At 41.2% G+C, this 13,404-nt stretch overlaps 1 protein-coding gene across 2 annotated transcripts in view; it reads right to left on the bottom strand.

Annotated features, from left to right (window-relative positions):
• Positions 1 to 13,404, bottom strand: part of DHRSX (dehydrogenase/reductase X-linked) — a 168,498-nt gene that overhangs the window by 59,927 nt on the left and 95,167 nt on the right. Inside the window, exon 4 of one of the 2 annotated variants that reach the window (XM_086768578.1) lies at positions 2,429 to 2,530. The exons of the other annotated variant lie outside the window; for it this stretch is intronic. Within the exon in view, the coding sequence (XP_086624704.1) occupies positions 2,429 to 2,530 (102 nt within the window). The remainder of the gene's footprint in view (positions 1 to 2,428; positions 2,531 to 13,404) is intronic. 2 annotated transcript variants of the gene reach the window in all.

Raw genomic sequence — 13,404 nt, 5'->3', positions numbered from 1 at the left:
TCTTACAGAAAGCATACACACTCACTGACAACATGCCTAACAACTCATTTCCATCAGACATTTAAATATTGCAAGCATTGTCCTCTTCCAGGCACTCAAGCTTGTGTCCTGGGGATCATACAGTGAAGGCAGTGGAGCTGGCAACTGTGATGAGGTTTTTGAGTAAGTAGTGCCTCCAGCCCTGCAGTCCATGATGGACTGAGTCCTTCTCCTTAGTGCATTGCATTACAGTGAAAAAAGTGAAAAAAAGAAAGGAAAGAGGAAGAGAAAGGGAAAATAAAAAGCCTACCAGTTAGCCCTAACCTCAGCATTTGTCTTGGATATGCTCAACACTGATGGAAAGCCAAGAGAAGCGGTTCAAAGATTTTTGCATCAGGTCATTTCTCTTCCATTAGGTATGTTCATTTTCCTCTTGTGTACCAAGAAATCACTTTGGCTTTCATTATGAAACTAGTAACAAAACTAAATGCTACAGATTATTTACAAGAGCAAACAAAAAGGACTGGGAAAAAAAAAATGCAGGAAAGAGCTTTCAGAAGTGGAGGCTGGTGACTTGCCAGGTAATGGTTGGAGACTAACCTAATTATACGGGAGTCTCTACAGCAGCTTTGGACGTGATCGCGTCTGTGATTCTGTTAAAGACTCAGCAAAAAGCAGAGATGGACCATTCATTTCATTGTAGTTCCTAACAGGATTTTCTCAAACAACAGGCTCTCTTGCCAACCACATTTGGTAACCAAGTATAAGTGAAATCAAATGCCCTTCTTGCAGGTCATGAAAACATAGACTGATTCAGGCAAATATTAGTCTCAAGGTTCTTTCTTAAAAGAAGCTTTGGGCCAACACTCTTTGCTCTTGTATCGTATTAGGCACATTAGGAGATTGATTTTCATATAACTTCGTCTCTTGATTAAGTCAACATATTTAACCGCAATTTGCATCCATCCTGCTTCAGCAGCAGCTAGGGCAGAACAAAATCCTTTATTCAAGAGGGCTTCCTAGCTGTGCTGTCTCTTCAGACCCATCATTTCTCCCTCAAGCTGCCCCCAAGCCCCTGCTGCACAGTCCTGGCTCTGCTCATGCAGGCAACCAGTGGAGGGCAGGGGATGCCTGACGACTGCATAGATCTCAAAACCTTTTTTTTCCACAAAATGCTGCTTTTTTCAAATAGTGTTGTTCCCATCTGTGTAACAGCTTGTACTCTGCATCTTTAAAAGAAGGCATGGAAAACTGGAAAGATTTTGTGACCAGGATTAAATATCCACTACCTTTAATTATTGCACAATTAAAATAATAATGGTGGGCTTTTTTGACTAATCAAATAAAAATGAAAATTTAATTGAACATTTCATGAATGTTTCATATCAATCAGGAAATAAAACACTCTTGAATTTTTATTGCAATATTTGCTTGTGTAACTGAGAGCTCTTTAAGGTATCAATGAATGTAACAAACCCATTTATTTACAGCATGTTTGCCCTCACTAGGACTGCAGAGTGCACAGGAAAACAGAAAATGTTCTTTGGGATATCTTAATAAAAATACATGCAAATAATTGGGAAAACAAGAACAGCAGCATATAACAGCAGAAAACTTCTAAAAGAAGCCTAAATTGTGGCTGCCGGGTTTTTCCCCTAGTTAAATAGACAGGTGAAAATTCCCCCTTAGGAAAGAGCATGCCAAGCAGGTTGGGGTTTTGGAGGAAAATTATTGCACTGGCTGGTTTCCGAAAATGCTGTGGCTATAAAACATAATTAGACAGCAAGTATGTGAAAAACAAAAGTTAAAATCCCTAAGAGTAATGAGATTCATTTGATAATTGTACGAATGCAAGATAAATGTTGTCCTTTTAATTTGTTCTCTGACCACTGAGGACACAGTTTTATGGACAACTTTCCAGCAGCACCTTGATCTAAGCAGTGACTGCTCTGAGGTTGCTAGATAATTTGCTAGATTATATTTCAGATGGATTAACCTCCCCCAACCCAGCTCACCAGGCAGCCACAGTAAATACATACAGGGAAAATATAAAGGGAGAGAAAGAAAATAAAGATAAAAAGGTAAGTTTTCTAAAACATGAAGTACAGCTTTCCTTTCCTCCTTTTTTTTTATTTTTTTTTTATTAGAGATGCTCAGATTCTTGTGCAGTCTCATGATTTTCAGTGCTGGAGAGCTAAAAAACAGAGCAAAGGAACAAGACTTGCAACAACATCAAAAGCAGAGGTGGCACTGAAGTGTTCAATCTGCTCAGCTGACAATCTCTCAAAAAAAAAGCAACTTAACTCCTAGAAAGACATCCCTGTTAATTCAGCCATATTGTAATCTGCCATATGGTTCAGATAATCGATTTGAAACGTGAAGCAATAGACGGGAGCCCCATTTGTCACATCTTCCCCTGCAGATATATGAAGAAAAAAACAGAACTCACCATTATTCACCAGGACATGGAGTGGACAATTCTTTGCTCTAAACCGCTGCACAAACTGCCGTATAGACTTCATGGAAGCCAAATCACAGTATAAAAACTCCACTGGGAGAGAAGAGGAGATGAACAAAACCAGAGTTAAGTCAGTTACAATGATATAAAAAACACACTTACAGACATCAACAAGGACTCCTGTGATAATGTCTCCAGGAAAGTAAAGATTCTAAAAATAAACTAGGCTTTTGAAAATTATGGGTGAAGCTGGTCTCAGAAAGTTCCTTCTTTCTTCTTCCCTCCTTCATTTCTATTTTTAAACTATTGATTCTTCACAGAGCAAATATAAAGAATACTGCTGCCAGGAGCTGAAAATGGGTATCAAATGGAGCAAATATGTCCCAGTTCTACTATTTTTTCTACTGCTACCATTTAGGAAGAGGAGCTACCTCTCTTCAGTGCTGGGATGATCAAGACATGGCAGCTGGAAATCAAATGGGGAGAGAAGAAGCTAAATCGGGCACCACAATGTTTCCCCGTGTTTCTGATGCCCAATATGCTACTTTGTCATTTTTTTTTCCAGATTATCTGCTGAGTGTCTGTGATCCGAACAGTGATGGAGGCTGACAACACATTATAAAAAAAAAAGCTTTATTGAGGCAGTAGGAAAGATGAGCGACAGCATGCCCATGAGATGACTCATCTGTCACCGATAGCAAACATGGCATCATAAGTGATGTCGTGGCTCTGGTGCACACCGAGGGACACCTGGTGTCTGGTTCACCTGGCAGCAACAACCAGTCACGTAAATGCCTTTTGAATGTGGGTAAAAGTCGTGCTGCCCCTCGGCTCCAGCAATGACAGCATGGCCTGAGAGGATCATACCTCACATGGATGCTGCAGGCAGCATCCTACCCACGCTGCCGACGTCGGTCGAGGGGCAGGGTGGCAAGGGGTGCAGGGTTGGCTGTCTCCCTGCACCAGTGATGTTGGCCAAGGGGCAGGGTGTCAGTGTCTCAAAATAAATTTAAGGCTGGTATGTTTTCATTTCCAAGAAAGTATGTCTCTAACAAAAGCTCCCTTTGTCCAAAGCATTAGTCAGCCATTGACCTTCACTAGAACACGACAAAATTAATTAATTAAAATAAAAAAGATTACTTAAATCCCCCAATAACTTTAAACCCACCAGTTCTGTAAATTCTCCTTCTGTTGTAGTTGTCTAGCTTTCACCCCCTGACTCTCACAGCACGGCTTCATCAGTTGCCTTGCCGTGCACGACAGCCACAACCTGGGTTACGGAGTGAAAATGAGCAGTGCCCCCACACAACAGCAGTAGCTATCCCCACACAAACAATCCAGATTCTTTAGAAACTCTGCAAAGGGGAAAAAGAATTGTGACCTCATCCACCTGTTTTAGCCTTTTAGAAAGTATACATACTGCATGCCAGGCTTTTGGTTTGTTTCAGCATTAGCTATGTCTTAAGCAAGAAAATGTGAGTCTGTAGTGTAGATGTTATTCTCTCTCTGGTTTGCTACATGTCGTGGTGGGACTCCAGGTCAACTAGATGTTGTCAACTCCACCTCAGCCAGACCCAGTATACTAGGGCTCTGAGGTGGGTTTGCCTGAACCTCTTCCATAAAGTGAATTTTCCAAGGAAGAACAAAAGGTGTTTCAACTTTAGAAAGTCAGGCAGTACTGAGCAACCTCCAGTGACTAAGTCCAACAGAAAAAAAAAGCAAAGGCTTTACAAAGCATGCTCCCCTTGCCCACTGTGTCCTTGCAGAGTGAGTCCTTACTGTCCGGTTAGATTTTAAGAAACTCTTAGATTTCCTGAGCTGTGGCAACCTCCACATAGATGCCTGTTCCCCAGGACAGTTTTGGCCACCACAGATGAGGACTGAGGCTCCAGGTCCTCACTGCGTTTTACCCGCTCCCCTCCACCCTCCCATCTCACGGGCAGAGGGCTGCTCTCCTGAGCTCCAAGGGAAGGAACAGCCACGCCCTTCCTTGCACATGGCTTCCCCCACCTCTTCCTATGAAAGAAACAACCTTTAAAAGAATCAAAAAATAAAGATATACAGTTCTCCACACACACTAAAGAAAGCCTTTCTAAAGGCTTCTAAAGAAAGCACATTAAACTATTGGGTAAACGAGCTCCAACACATGCTGCAATGAAAGACCTTTCCTGTTGCTTTTTTTTCCCGGTCCATCAGTGATGTTCACCAAACTGTTTCATCCTCTCACAACGAAGGCTGTGAGCTATAATGCCTCTTTATAGTTTGTCTGTACAATAAGAGTTTAGGAAGGCCTGCAGGCACAACAGTAAGCTAAATAACAAAAGACAATCATGGCTTTTATTAAAATCCTTTACAGGAGAACAGTTCCTTCAGTTCCTTTCAGTTTTACACAATACAGGGCTTTAATAATCCTTATATATTTTGAACCTAGACAGTACTAGTCCTCTGAAATTGCCTTAGTGAATTTATATAAATTACGCAGTGGCCTTTTCCATTAAGAAAAAAGAAAAAAAGAAAGCTTATAATCCAGTTTTAAGATATTGTAAATACACTTTTCAAAAAGAATGTAAAGTCATACCATTTAAACAACAATTCCCCATGAATAACACTGGACAATTTCTTGGGCTCCCTATAGACCTTTAGGAGGTCTGCAATTTTGTTTAATTTCACTGATCTCCTGCATCTGGAGGTGGTAAGGAAATGCAAAAGTTATTAACTCCTGTAAAAGAAGAGAGTTGTTCAAGTCATTTCTCTTGTGGCCTAGCAGCTATATAAAACCACATGAACAGCACTGTAATTGCTCAGATGCACAAAACCTGGTTGTACTAACTTATTAGTAACTAGCGCAACAACGAAGGGACTGAAGACCTAGGCGAAGCTTTATGCTGACTCTGCTGTTGCTTTGCTTCTCAGGCAGCTCAACAAGGAAAGAGATTAGGGAAAGCACGATCAGCTTCTTGGGAGGCAGCCACTCACACTGCAATGGAGGAGTCTCTTTTAACACAAAATATTCATCATGGTACAGAAGGCATTGGACTTTCATTAGGTGCAGTACTTCGTGGGATAGTGCAAGGTCCAACCGCTTCTTCATCACCTGTACGGACTGTGGCAACATTATTGACTATCCTGGATTTTGCTAATGACACTATATGCGCAAGGAAAGCAAGCCCCTGAGAACATTCACTGAGCTAAATTTTAATCTCTGTCCTCATCTGACCTCGAAATTGTCCTTTTCTGCATCACCAACTACAATGGTAGTTAGATAACCAGTGTGCCAAGGCAAGTGCTTTTCAGGCTGACGGGTACAATCCCATCCTTCCGGGGAATTAACTTTTTGCTACATCTGTCTGATCTCTGCTCCCTTCATTTTGTAGTTTTGCAGAGTAACTGCTGTCCCTCATTATGACTGCACAGTGCCCAGAGTAATGGCATACTAGGCCAAGGCTATCATTACTAAGCTTATTTACTTGCTTACTTGGGAAGCATGTCATCATGTTCAGTATTTGTAGAGCACTTGCCATCAAAAGATTAAAATATGCTTTGGAAAGGAAAACAAACAAACAAATCAAAACCCAAACTTATTTTTGCTCACGGGGCAGAGACATTAACGGCCAAAGTCCTTGTTCGTGCTTATTCGTGCATGGCGGCTCTTTGCCAGGGAGACGGTCTCACTGGTGCGAGCGCCCAACCGACTGAGGTGCCGTTCCACTCGAGAAAGAGTGCCAAAACACCACTCCAAGTCGTGTGCTGACTCAGGGCTCTGAACAGAAACCCAGTTTCCTCTTTGTCCCATGGTCCAAGTATTTAATTTTTTTTTAGCTCTGTACTGAAGAATTACACATCTAGAAGCTAAGGGCAGTGGTTACTTTTTTAGAATATTTCAAAATATGCACAAATGTACTAAGCAAGCCATTTTTTTTGGAATGTCTTAATTAATAAAGACCAGTATTTAATAATGTGAGCAAATGGCCAAACCTGAACTTGAACTAGCAATGTGACTTTGAATCACTTTTCAGAAACAATGATGGCAAAAGGTATGGGATAGGTATGGGGATAAGTATGTGCAATAACAACAAGTAAACTGAAACTTATGCCAGAATTAGTATTTAGATATGTTACTTCTTACCTTTTTGGTTTGTCTGCCACTAGACTTCCAATTATTCAAGTACCTAACAATTGACAATAGTGATCATAATGCTTTTGAGTTTAATAATACATTTTCAAAACTAAATGGTTCCTTTGATTTGCTCCATGCCATTAAGAACAAAAATGAGGAACAGAATCTACATACAGACTATCTGCAGCTAAATCTACTGAAATACTCTATTTTCTAACTCTATCCCATTTTATTTCTCTTTCTCCTACACTTCCCCTTGCTTTCAGATACTTCTAGAATGACAGATATGCCTGCATTTCTTTCTTGTAGTGGGTTCGTTCCTTGTTCTTACCTAAATAATGTTTCCAGTGAAAGCAAGTGAGTACATAATTGTCAGACACTGGAACATATTAACTGTTAGAAATATTTTACTATTATTTCATTGCAATTTGATGACTCAGTTGTCAGAAAGTTATTAGCTAATAAAATATAAAAGGAGCATAATTTCTCAAAAGACAGTTAGAGTTACTAATGCCATTATTCACGTATGAATAGATATGTATATGATGGTGTTACAATTGCTGCTTTGCCTAATTGCTTTCTTTCAAACATGTATCTGACTGCGCAGCATCTTTTCAGTAACAGAGAAGTTGGGATGATGTTTCTCAGGCTGCTCCTCAGTAAGGTCATATGAACCCCACAAAGCTGTGCTGGCTGACCACACATGACACCACTGAGCACCTGTGCTGTTCAGTGCCTGTTCCTGCACCCTCCGCTCGCTTGGTCATGGTAACTGAAGTCGGAGGACCGGAAGGACAGGCACCTGGTGGCTCTCTGAGAGCTTTCTGAGCCCCGTGGGAGCCAGGAGAAGCCTCAGTGTTAGGAAAGCCTGACACAGCCCCTGATTGCTTACACTCCCCTGAGTTTCCCACTCAGGGTCAACTTCCCATTTATGTCCATCTGCTTCTTCACACTATTAGCACACCTTTTTTGAACATCTGGAGTTCCCCTCCTTTGCTTTCCACACCAGCCCCGTTGACTCTGGTTGCACATTTCTTCTGTGTCTGTATCACAGAGGCATAAAAAGCATGAAATGGGAATTTTGATCTACTACAGAAGGAAAATTCAGAAGCAAAAAGAATGGACAGATGTTGCAGTGAATGATCAGGGACTGCAACTTCTGAGATATTCACTGATCAGCTGAACACAGGAAAATGCAGTGTTTGGGCTCCAGCAATGACTATGTCACTTAGGTTAGTTTTAGATCAGATGAAGATGAGATGGAGGCCACCTACCAATTACCACTTTTTCCACATTCGACTCTAACTCAGCATCCTGAAATTATTATGGACAGCTACAGCTCCACTTCAGCAGAAATCGAAGTCAGAGTCAACTTTCTTTTATAACTTATATCAAAGCAGTTTTCCATCATGCTTTCACTTTCTTTTTTTTTTTTTTTTGTGTTAGAAACACAAGCAGGGGGTCCATTAAAGAGAAACCTGTATCTTTGCCCAGAACATGAGGGAGCTGAGAACTCATAGTTCATGGTGGGAAGAGGACTACAGAAAGGATTGCTTTGGCTGTTCCCATTTGCCACCCATCTATCCCATATCTGAAGACAGCAGCAGGAAGAGTTACTTCTCCAGCAAGGCACAAAGAATGGTTCCTAGACTAGTTGGTGCTCAGAAGTCACATATTCATGCTCAAAAACATGTTGCAAAAGCTCCACACAGGTGCACTGTTCTCTGGCTGCCATATCTCCACAGGAGGCACTGAGGAATTTGGCCTATTGTCTGCTGTTCTGCCTCATGGAGTTACACTTTGGCATCTGCACATTAGCAAGCAGAAATGTCCTGCTCACGAAAGAACTGAGTGTGCTTCTGAGAACCTGGACAATGCAATGGAGATGTTGTTTATCAGAAAGTTTTCTTAATGAGGCAAATATCTACCATCTGATAGATGCTGCATTGCAGAGCTAGAGAAGCTCTGTCAGCAAGGCGGCAGGTGGAAATGAAGTGGAGCAAATCCCAGGAGAGAAAAAGTATGAACTCTGAGGAGGAGAAGACATAAAGCAGTACTGACTGGAGCCTCCTTCCCTTTTTGTAGCTGCGCTGACCTTGCTGCTACTAATAAACAGTGTCTTTGTCTGGTCCAGCCTTCAGAGACAAGCTTGGTATCTTCCTTCTCCAGTGGTCCTCTCCCCAAAGTAAGGTGTCCCAGAATCAATTAATCTTTCTCAGCAATTTCTGCTCATCTGCTTACACATCCTCCAGTTAAACCAAAAGTTGTTCTCAATCAAAACAGGGCTGCTAAGGGAGTGGAATAAACTTCTGGAAATTCTGACCAGCTGAGCTCAAAACTGTGGCTGTCGCATGACAACACTCCGAGTGGAAAATGCAAAAGTGCTTCTAGGCTGCTAACACAAACCTGGGGTTTATCTGTCTACAGTCTGGGTATGTGTGGAAGCACAGAAGCCCTCGTCAACAGAACATGACTCCATGACTCCTGTTAACAGAATTTTCCTGCGTTCTCCAGGACTAACACAGGGGCTGGGATGCAAGTTTTGTTCAGACATGCATGATGACAGAACATTGCATGCTATTCAGGACTATAAGATGCTTACTTTAAAAGCACTTCTAGGAAAACAAAAACAAACAAAAACCCACAGGTAAATAAGGCGTGTACCAGCCAATTGCATACTGAGCGGTACAATGAGAGACAGTCATCACAAATGCAGCAAGCACAGCATCTCCTATTTATGCCATGCTCCTGCCCTTCTGCACTTGATGACCTCTCTGGCTTCTACACCTCAAGCACTCCAAAGTCTCCCCTGTTCTGCATTAGCAGCCAAGATTCACAGGAAGTAAATTGATTAATGCACATAAAATCCTTGTATTTGCAATTGTACCTAAAACAGTGGTTGACCCTTAATTCCAGCTGTGGTTATGGTGACAATTTGCAGAACTTTGACTCCTAATACTTCAAAGTATTTTATGTACGTGACTGTGGACCAAAATGTTGGCTGTTGCCTGTTGTGCATGTTACAAGTTCCCTCCCAGTCTTCTCCTCTGTCCTTTATTAGTCTGAACAATTTTGTAGCACTTTTTCTGATCACTGATCTTTCATAGGCTATTAATAAAAATAATGAACCATGGCTAACTCTAGCACAGATTTAGTCTTCAAGCTAATGCTTGTGATATGCCGTTGAAGAAAAAGACAGATGGAACACATCCATCTGGCAACGTGTGTGAGTGCACTGCCATGGATCAAAATAGTGAGCATATTTAAAGACATACGGTTTGAGTACGGTCATTAAAAGATACGCTTACAACTTTCAGTTAGACTAGTTTGTCTCCGGTCTTCCAGCAGGCAAGTGAGAGCACCTAAATTCAGCTGCTCCTCCTCTGAGTCATCCATTCTAGTGCCACTAACTTTAAAGGCAGTCTAAAGAGATGAGCTTCCTGTGCCTAATGTTAGCCCTTGTGAACAGTCTCTGTGTGTCATCCTCCAGCCTATTTAGTGACAAAAGAGCTCTGCACTGGTGTTCATGACATAAACAGAAATCCACACTGGGCAAATATTAGAAATTCATGCTTTTTTCTTCCACAGGATGGTTTGAACATTGTCTGCTCAAAGAGCTATTGTAAAAAAAAAAAAGGCGTTTCATGGTGCCATTTCTTAACCATGTCGCTTTAATCTATTGTTCTAAGCGAAAAGGGGAAAAAAGTCTTCAACTTTCTGAGAGATACTTTCTCTCTCAGAGGTGGAAGAGTAACAGGAAAAAGAAATTCGCCCTCAGAAACTGAGCAGTCTGGCTTATCCACATTCAACTTCCACAAGAGAAGTGTGTGGCCTAGTCCAATGATCCTTTAACTTGCTAAATTCAACAGCCACCAGTAGCTCTTGTGTACTGGTTAAAATCAGCACAATTGCAGGGTAAGAATCGTGTTTCAATTCCGTAACTGCCAGCAGCTCCCATTACTGCCCAAATGTCAGCTCATCACAGGAGAGCCCCCTGAACGGCTTCACAGATCGAGCTGCAAGCGCACTGGGTTGTAACAACAGTACCCAAAAAGGAGGCAGTCCATGTAAAGCAGCAGAAGCGCCCATGTGTTTCTCTGCCAATTGCACCGCCGGGTAGGATGTTATTTAAATACGCTACCATTTTAGCACAATTCCTACAGACATAGCATGCTGTGGGTTTTCAAAATACGCAAGTAGTGCTTTGCTGTATAATATTTGATATTTTCTGTTCAGCAGGGACAGGGCTTGAAAAGAAATAAGCTGCCATCAATTTGTCAGAAGAGTAACCTTAGGAAGTGTGGCAGCAGGACCTGAGCAGTGGGATCCCTGGCCAGCTCCCAGGGTGAGAAAGGTTATCTCAGCTTCCCATGGGTAAAATTCCCTCCAGATTATTGACTGAGGAGGCTTTATTTTTTTTAGAATAGCAAATACAATAACAGATACAACATTTCCTCATAGCTGGCTGGAAATTAGATGCCACTTCCTTCCTCCTCCTGATAAGTTCAGGTGCTCATCACCCAGGCTTCTGACTGCAGAGAGACAAAGTCCTCTGATATCTTCCTTTGTTGCTATGGGAAGACTTTATTCTTACCCTACTGAACAACTGCTTTGGGAACTCCTTCCGGCATAATTTCTGGTATCTATGAGTATGCCTTCACACAGGTTGAAAGGAAATATGATTTTGGCTCTTCATAGGACCATTTAGAGCCCTGTGAAGAAATGGTGGAAAAATGACATGGCCACACCAGTTTCACTCTGGGGCTGATATTTGGCCCAAAAAGTCTGTTCCAGTGGAAATGCTTCTTGTATCTCTCTTTGAGGACTGAGGAAGGCAGCCTTCATTCCATTCACAGCTAAGTATGTTTTCCTCCCACCACAGGGACCAGAAACAAGAAGACAGGCCCAGGTAAATTACCTCTGCCTCATGAGGACAGAAGAGCTCACAGTGAGCATCTGAAGATTCATCATTTATGGACAGGAGAGAAGATTGTTTAGAATACTTTCATTACTATTATTACCCTCATTGCAGGAGGGGTTGGACTAGATGACCTTTAAAGGTCCCTTCCAACCCAAACTAGTCTATGATTTTATGATTCTCTATACTTGTAGATGTATTGTCCTCTTGCTCTCTAGTGAACAGATTAAATTTTGTTGCTATATTTTGTGACTTGCAGATACGTTTCTTTTTCTTCTTGGGTGACATTTACTCTTTACAGTGGCTTAGCTCTACACTATGACTTATATCTCATTTAAAACTTCAAAATATATGGTGACACACACATTACAGTGTCCTCATATGGACACTTTCCATCAGGAATGAAACTCAAGTAAAGAGCTTTTTGGAAGTAATACAGAGTCAAGCTATTAAAGAAGATAAAAGTCAGCAAGGCTTTTGCAAGATGACAAAATGAAAATGTACCTCAGAGCAAGCTAGGAGCATGAGTCTTCCTAGAAATGATGCTAAATCCTCAGCTGATTTAAATTGGTATAGGTCTGCAAAGTATATGAAGGTATCATTGTTTTCCAGTTGCTCAGCTCTGGTCTTGCACATTCCCAATGCATCATGGGTTGCGTAGCTTAAAAGTTAGGGTATCAAATCACTTGTATAATTTGATGACCAAGGACACATACATGCATATCAAAGAATAGCAGTGAGGACAAAAAAAGGCCCAGTGATCTTTTTCTGGCAGCCTTCTCCTTTAGAATATTTTATTATATGTGTACCCTGACTAAAACATGCACCAGCACTCCTCTTGAGCTGTTCCCCTCTTGACTTGCAGAATTTTTCTATATGAACAGCTTACTGTTCATAGGAAAGTGTAATTTATTTATTCAAAACATTTTCTCCAAGCTAGCCAAACCCTACCAAATTCAATTTCATTTCAAATTAGCTACCTTGCTTGTATCTTTACACTCCTAAATCTTGCTTCCTTCAGCCTCTCTAATTTATTTAATTTTTAATGTGAAAGTCTACTTTCTTCATCTTATGAAATAATAAAAGAAGCTTTCACATTCCCAATGTATTAATCTTGGAGAGAGAATCAACGTGAGCTTCAGTGAAGAAGAGGCTGCTCAGAAAGTCAGGGGTTTGCTAGACCAAGGCTACCTTAATTACAGGCACTCCTAGAGCCGTAATATCTGCAGAACAGACCTTTTGTTTTAGTTGCTACACTTCCAAATCCAATTAGCCTGCTTTTGGACAGAAACAGCCCAGTGCTGATGATACCCCAGTTCCCACAGTGGCCCAGAACTGAGCTGGGCCACTTGGTCATTGTTGGTGTGGATCTGGCTTCTCCTGTCCTCTCATGGATGCAATTGTCAAGAGATGTGAACTGGCTTGTAATCTTCAGCCTTTTAAATATTACCTGCTGTGACTGATTTTTAAAAATAGATTAAGACCTTCTGTGCTATTTTATGGCAAGTATCAAAAGTTTCAGTCAAAACTCAAAATGCAACCAGTATGTTCTAGTCTGCTGTGCAGGAGCTTCTTTCCATAAGCCGACATCAAACATATACCTGGAGAAGTGAAAAAGGTCCCTTCCAGTAGGAGTGTCTGTCAGTACACTGTCTAGATATTTCATATATTAAATCAACTTTCTATTCATGGTCAGACTTTAATACCAGAGAATCATTATGTGATGGAAAAACAACTCTCCCATTGGCTAATTTTCCTGAAAAGAGCAAGCATTTTCTGAGTATAGCTGCTTACCATTTCAAAACCACCAAAATAAAAACCTCCAGTGTGAAGAAGTACGTTTGTAATAAGCTTTGGTATTACCATGAAAACACCTCAGCAAATATTTTTCTCCACGCCTTCTGAGGTAACACAGAGAGGCTGATAGTGTCT

This window comes from Chlamydotis macqueenii, chromosome 1 (genome assembly GCF_036417535.1).
Source record: "Chlamydotis macqueenii isolate bChlMac1 chromosome 1, bChlMac1.mat, whole genome shotgun sequence".
Classification (NCBI taxonomy): domain Eukaryota; kingdom Metazoa; phylum Chordata; class Aves; order Otidiformes; family Otididae; genus Chlamydotis; species Chlamydotis macqueenii.
Note: the sequence above shows the minus strand (reverse complement) of the source record. Positions and strands in the feature narration are given on the sequence as shown.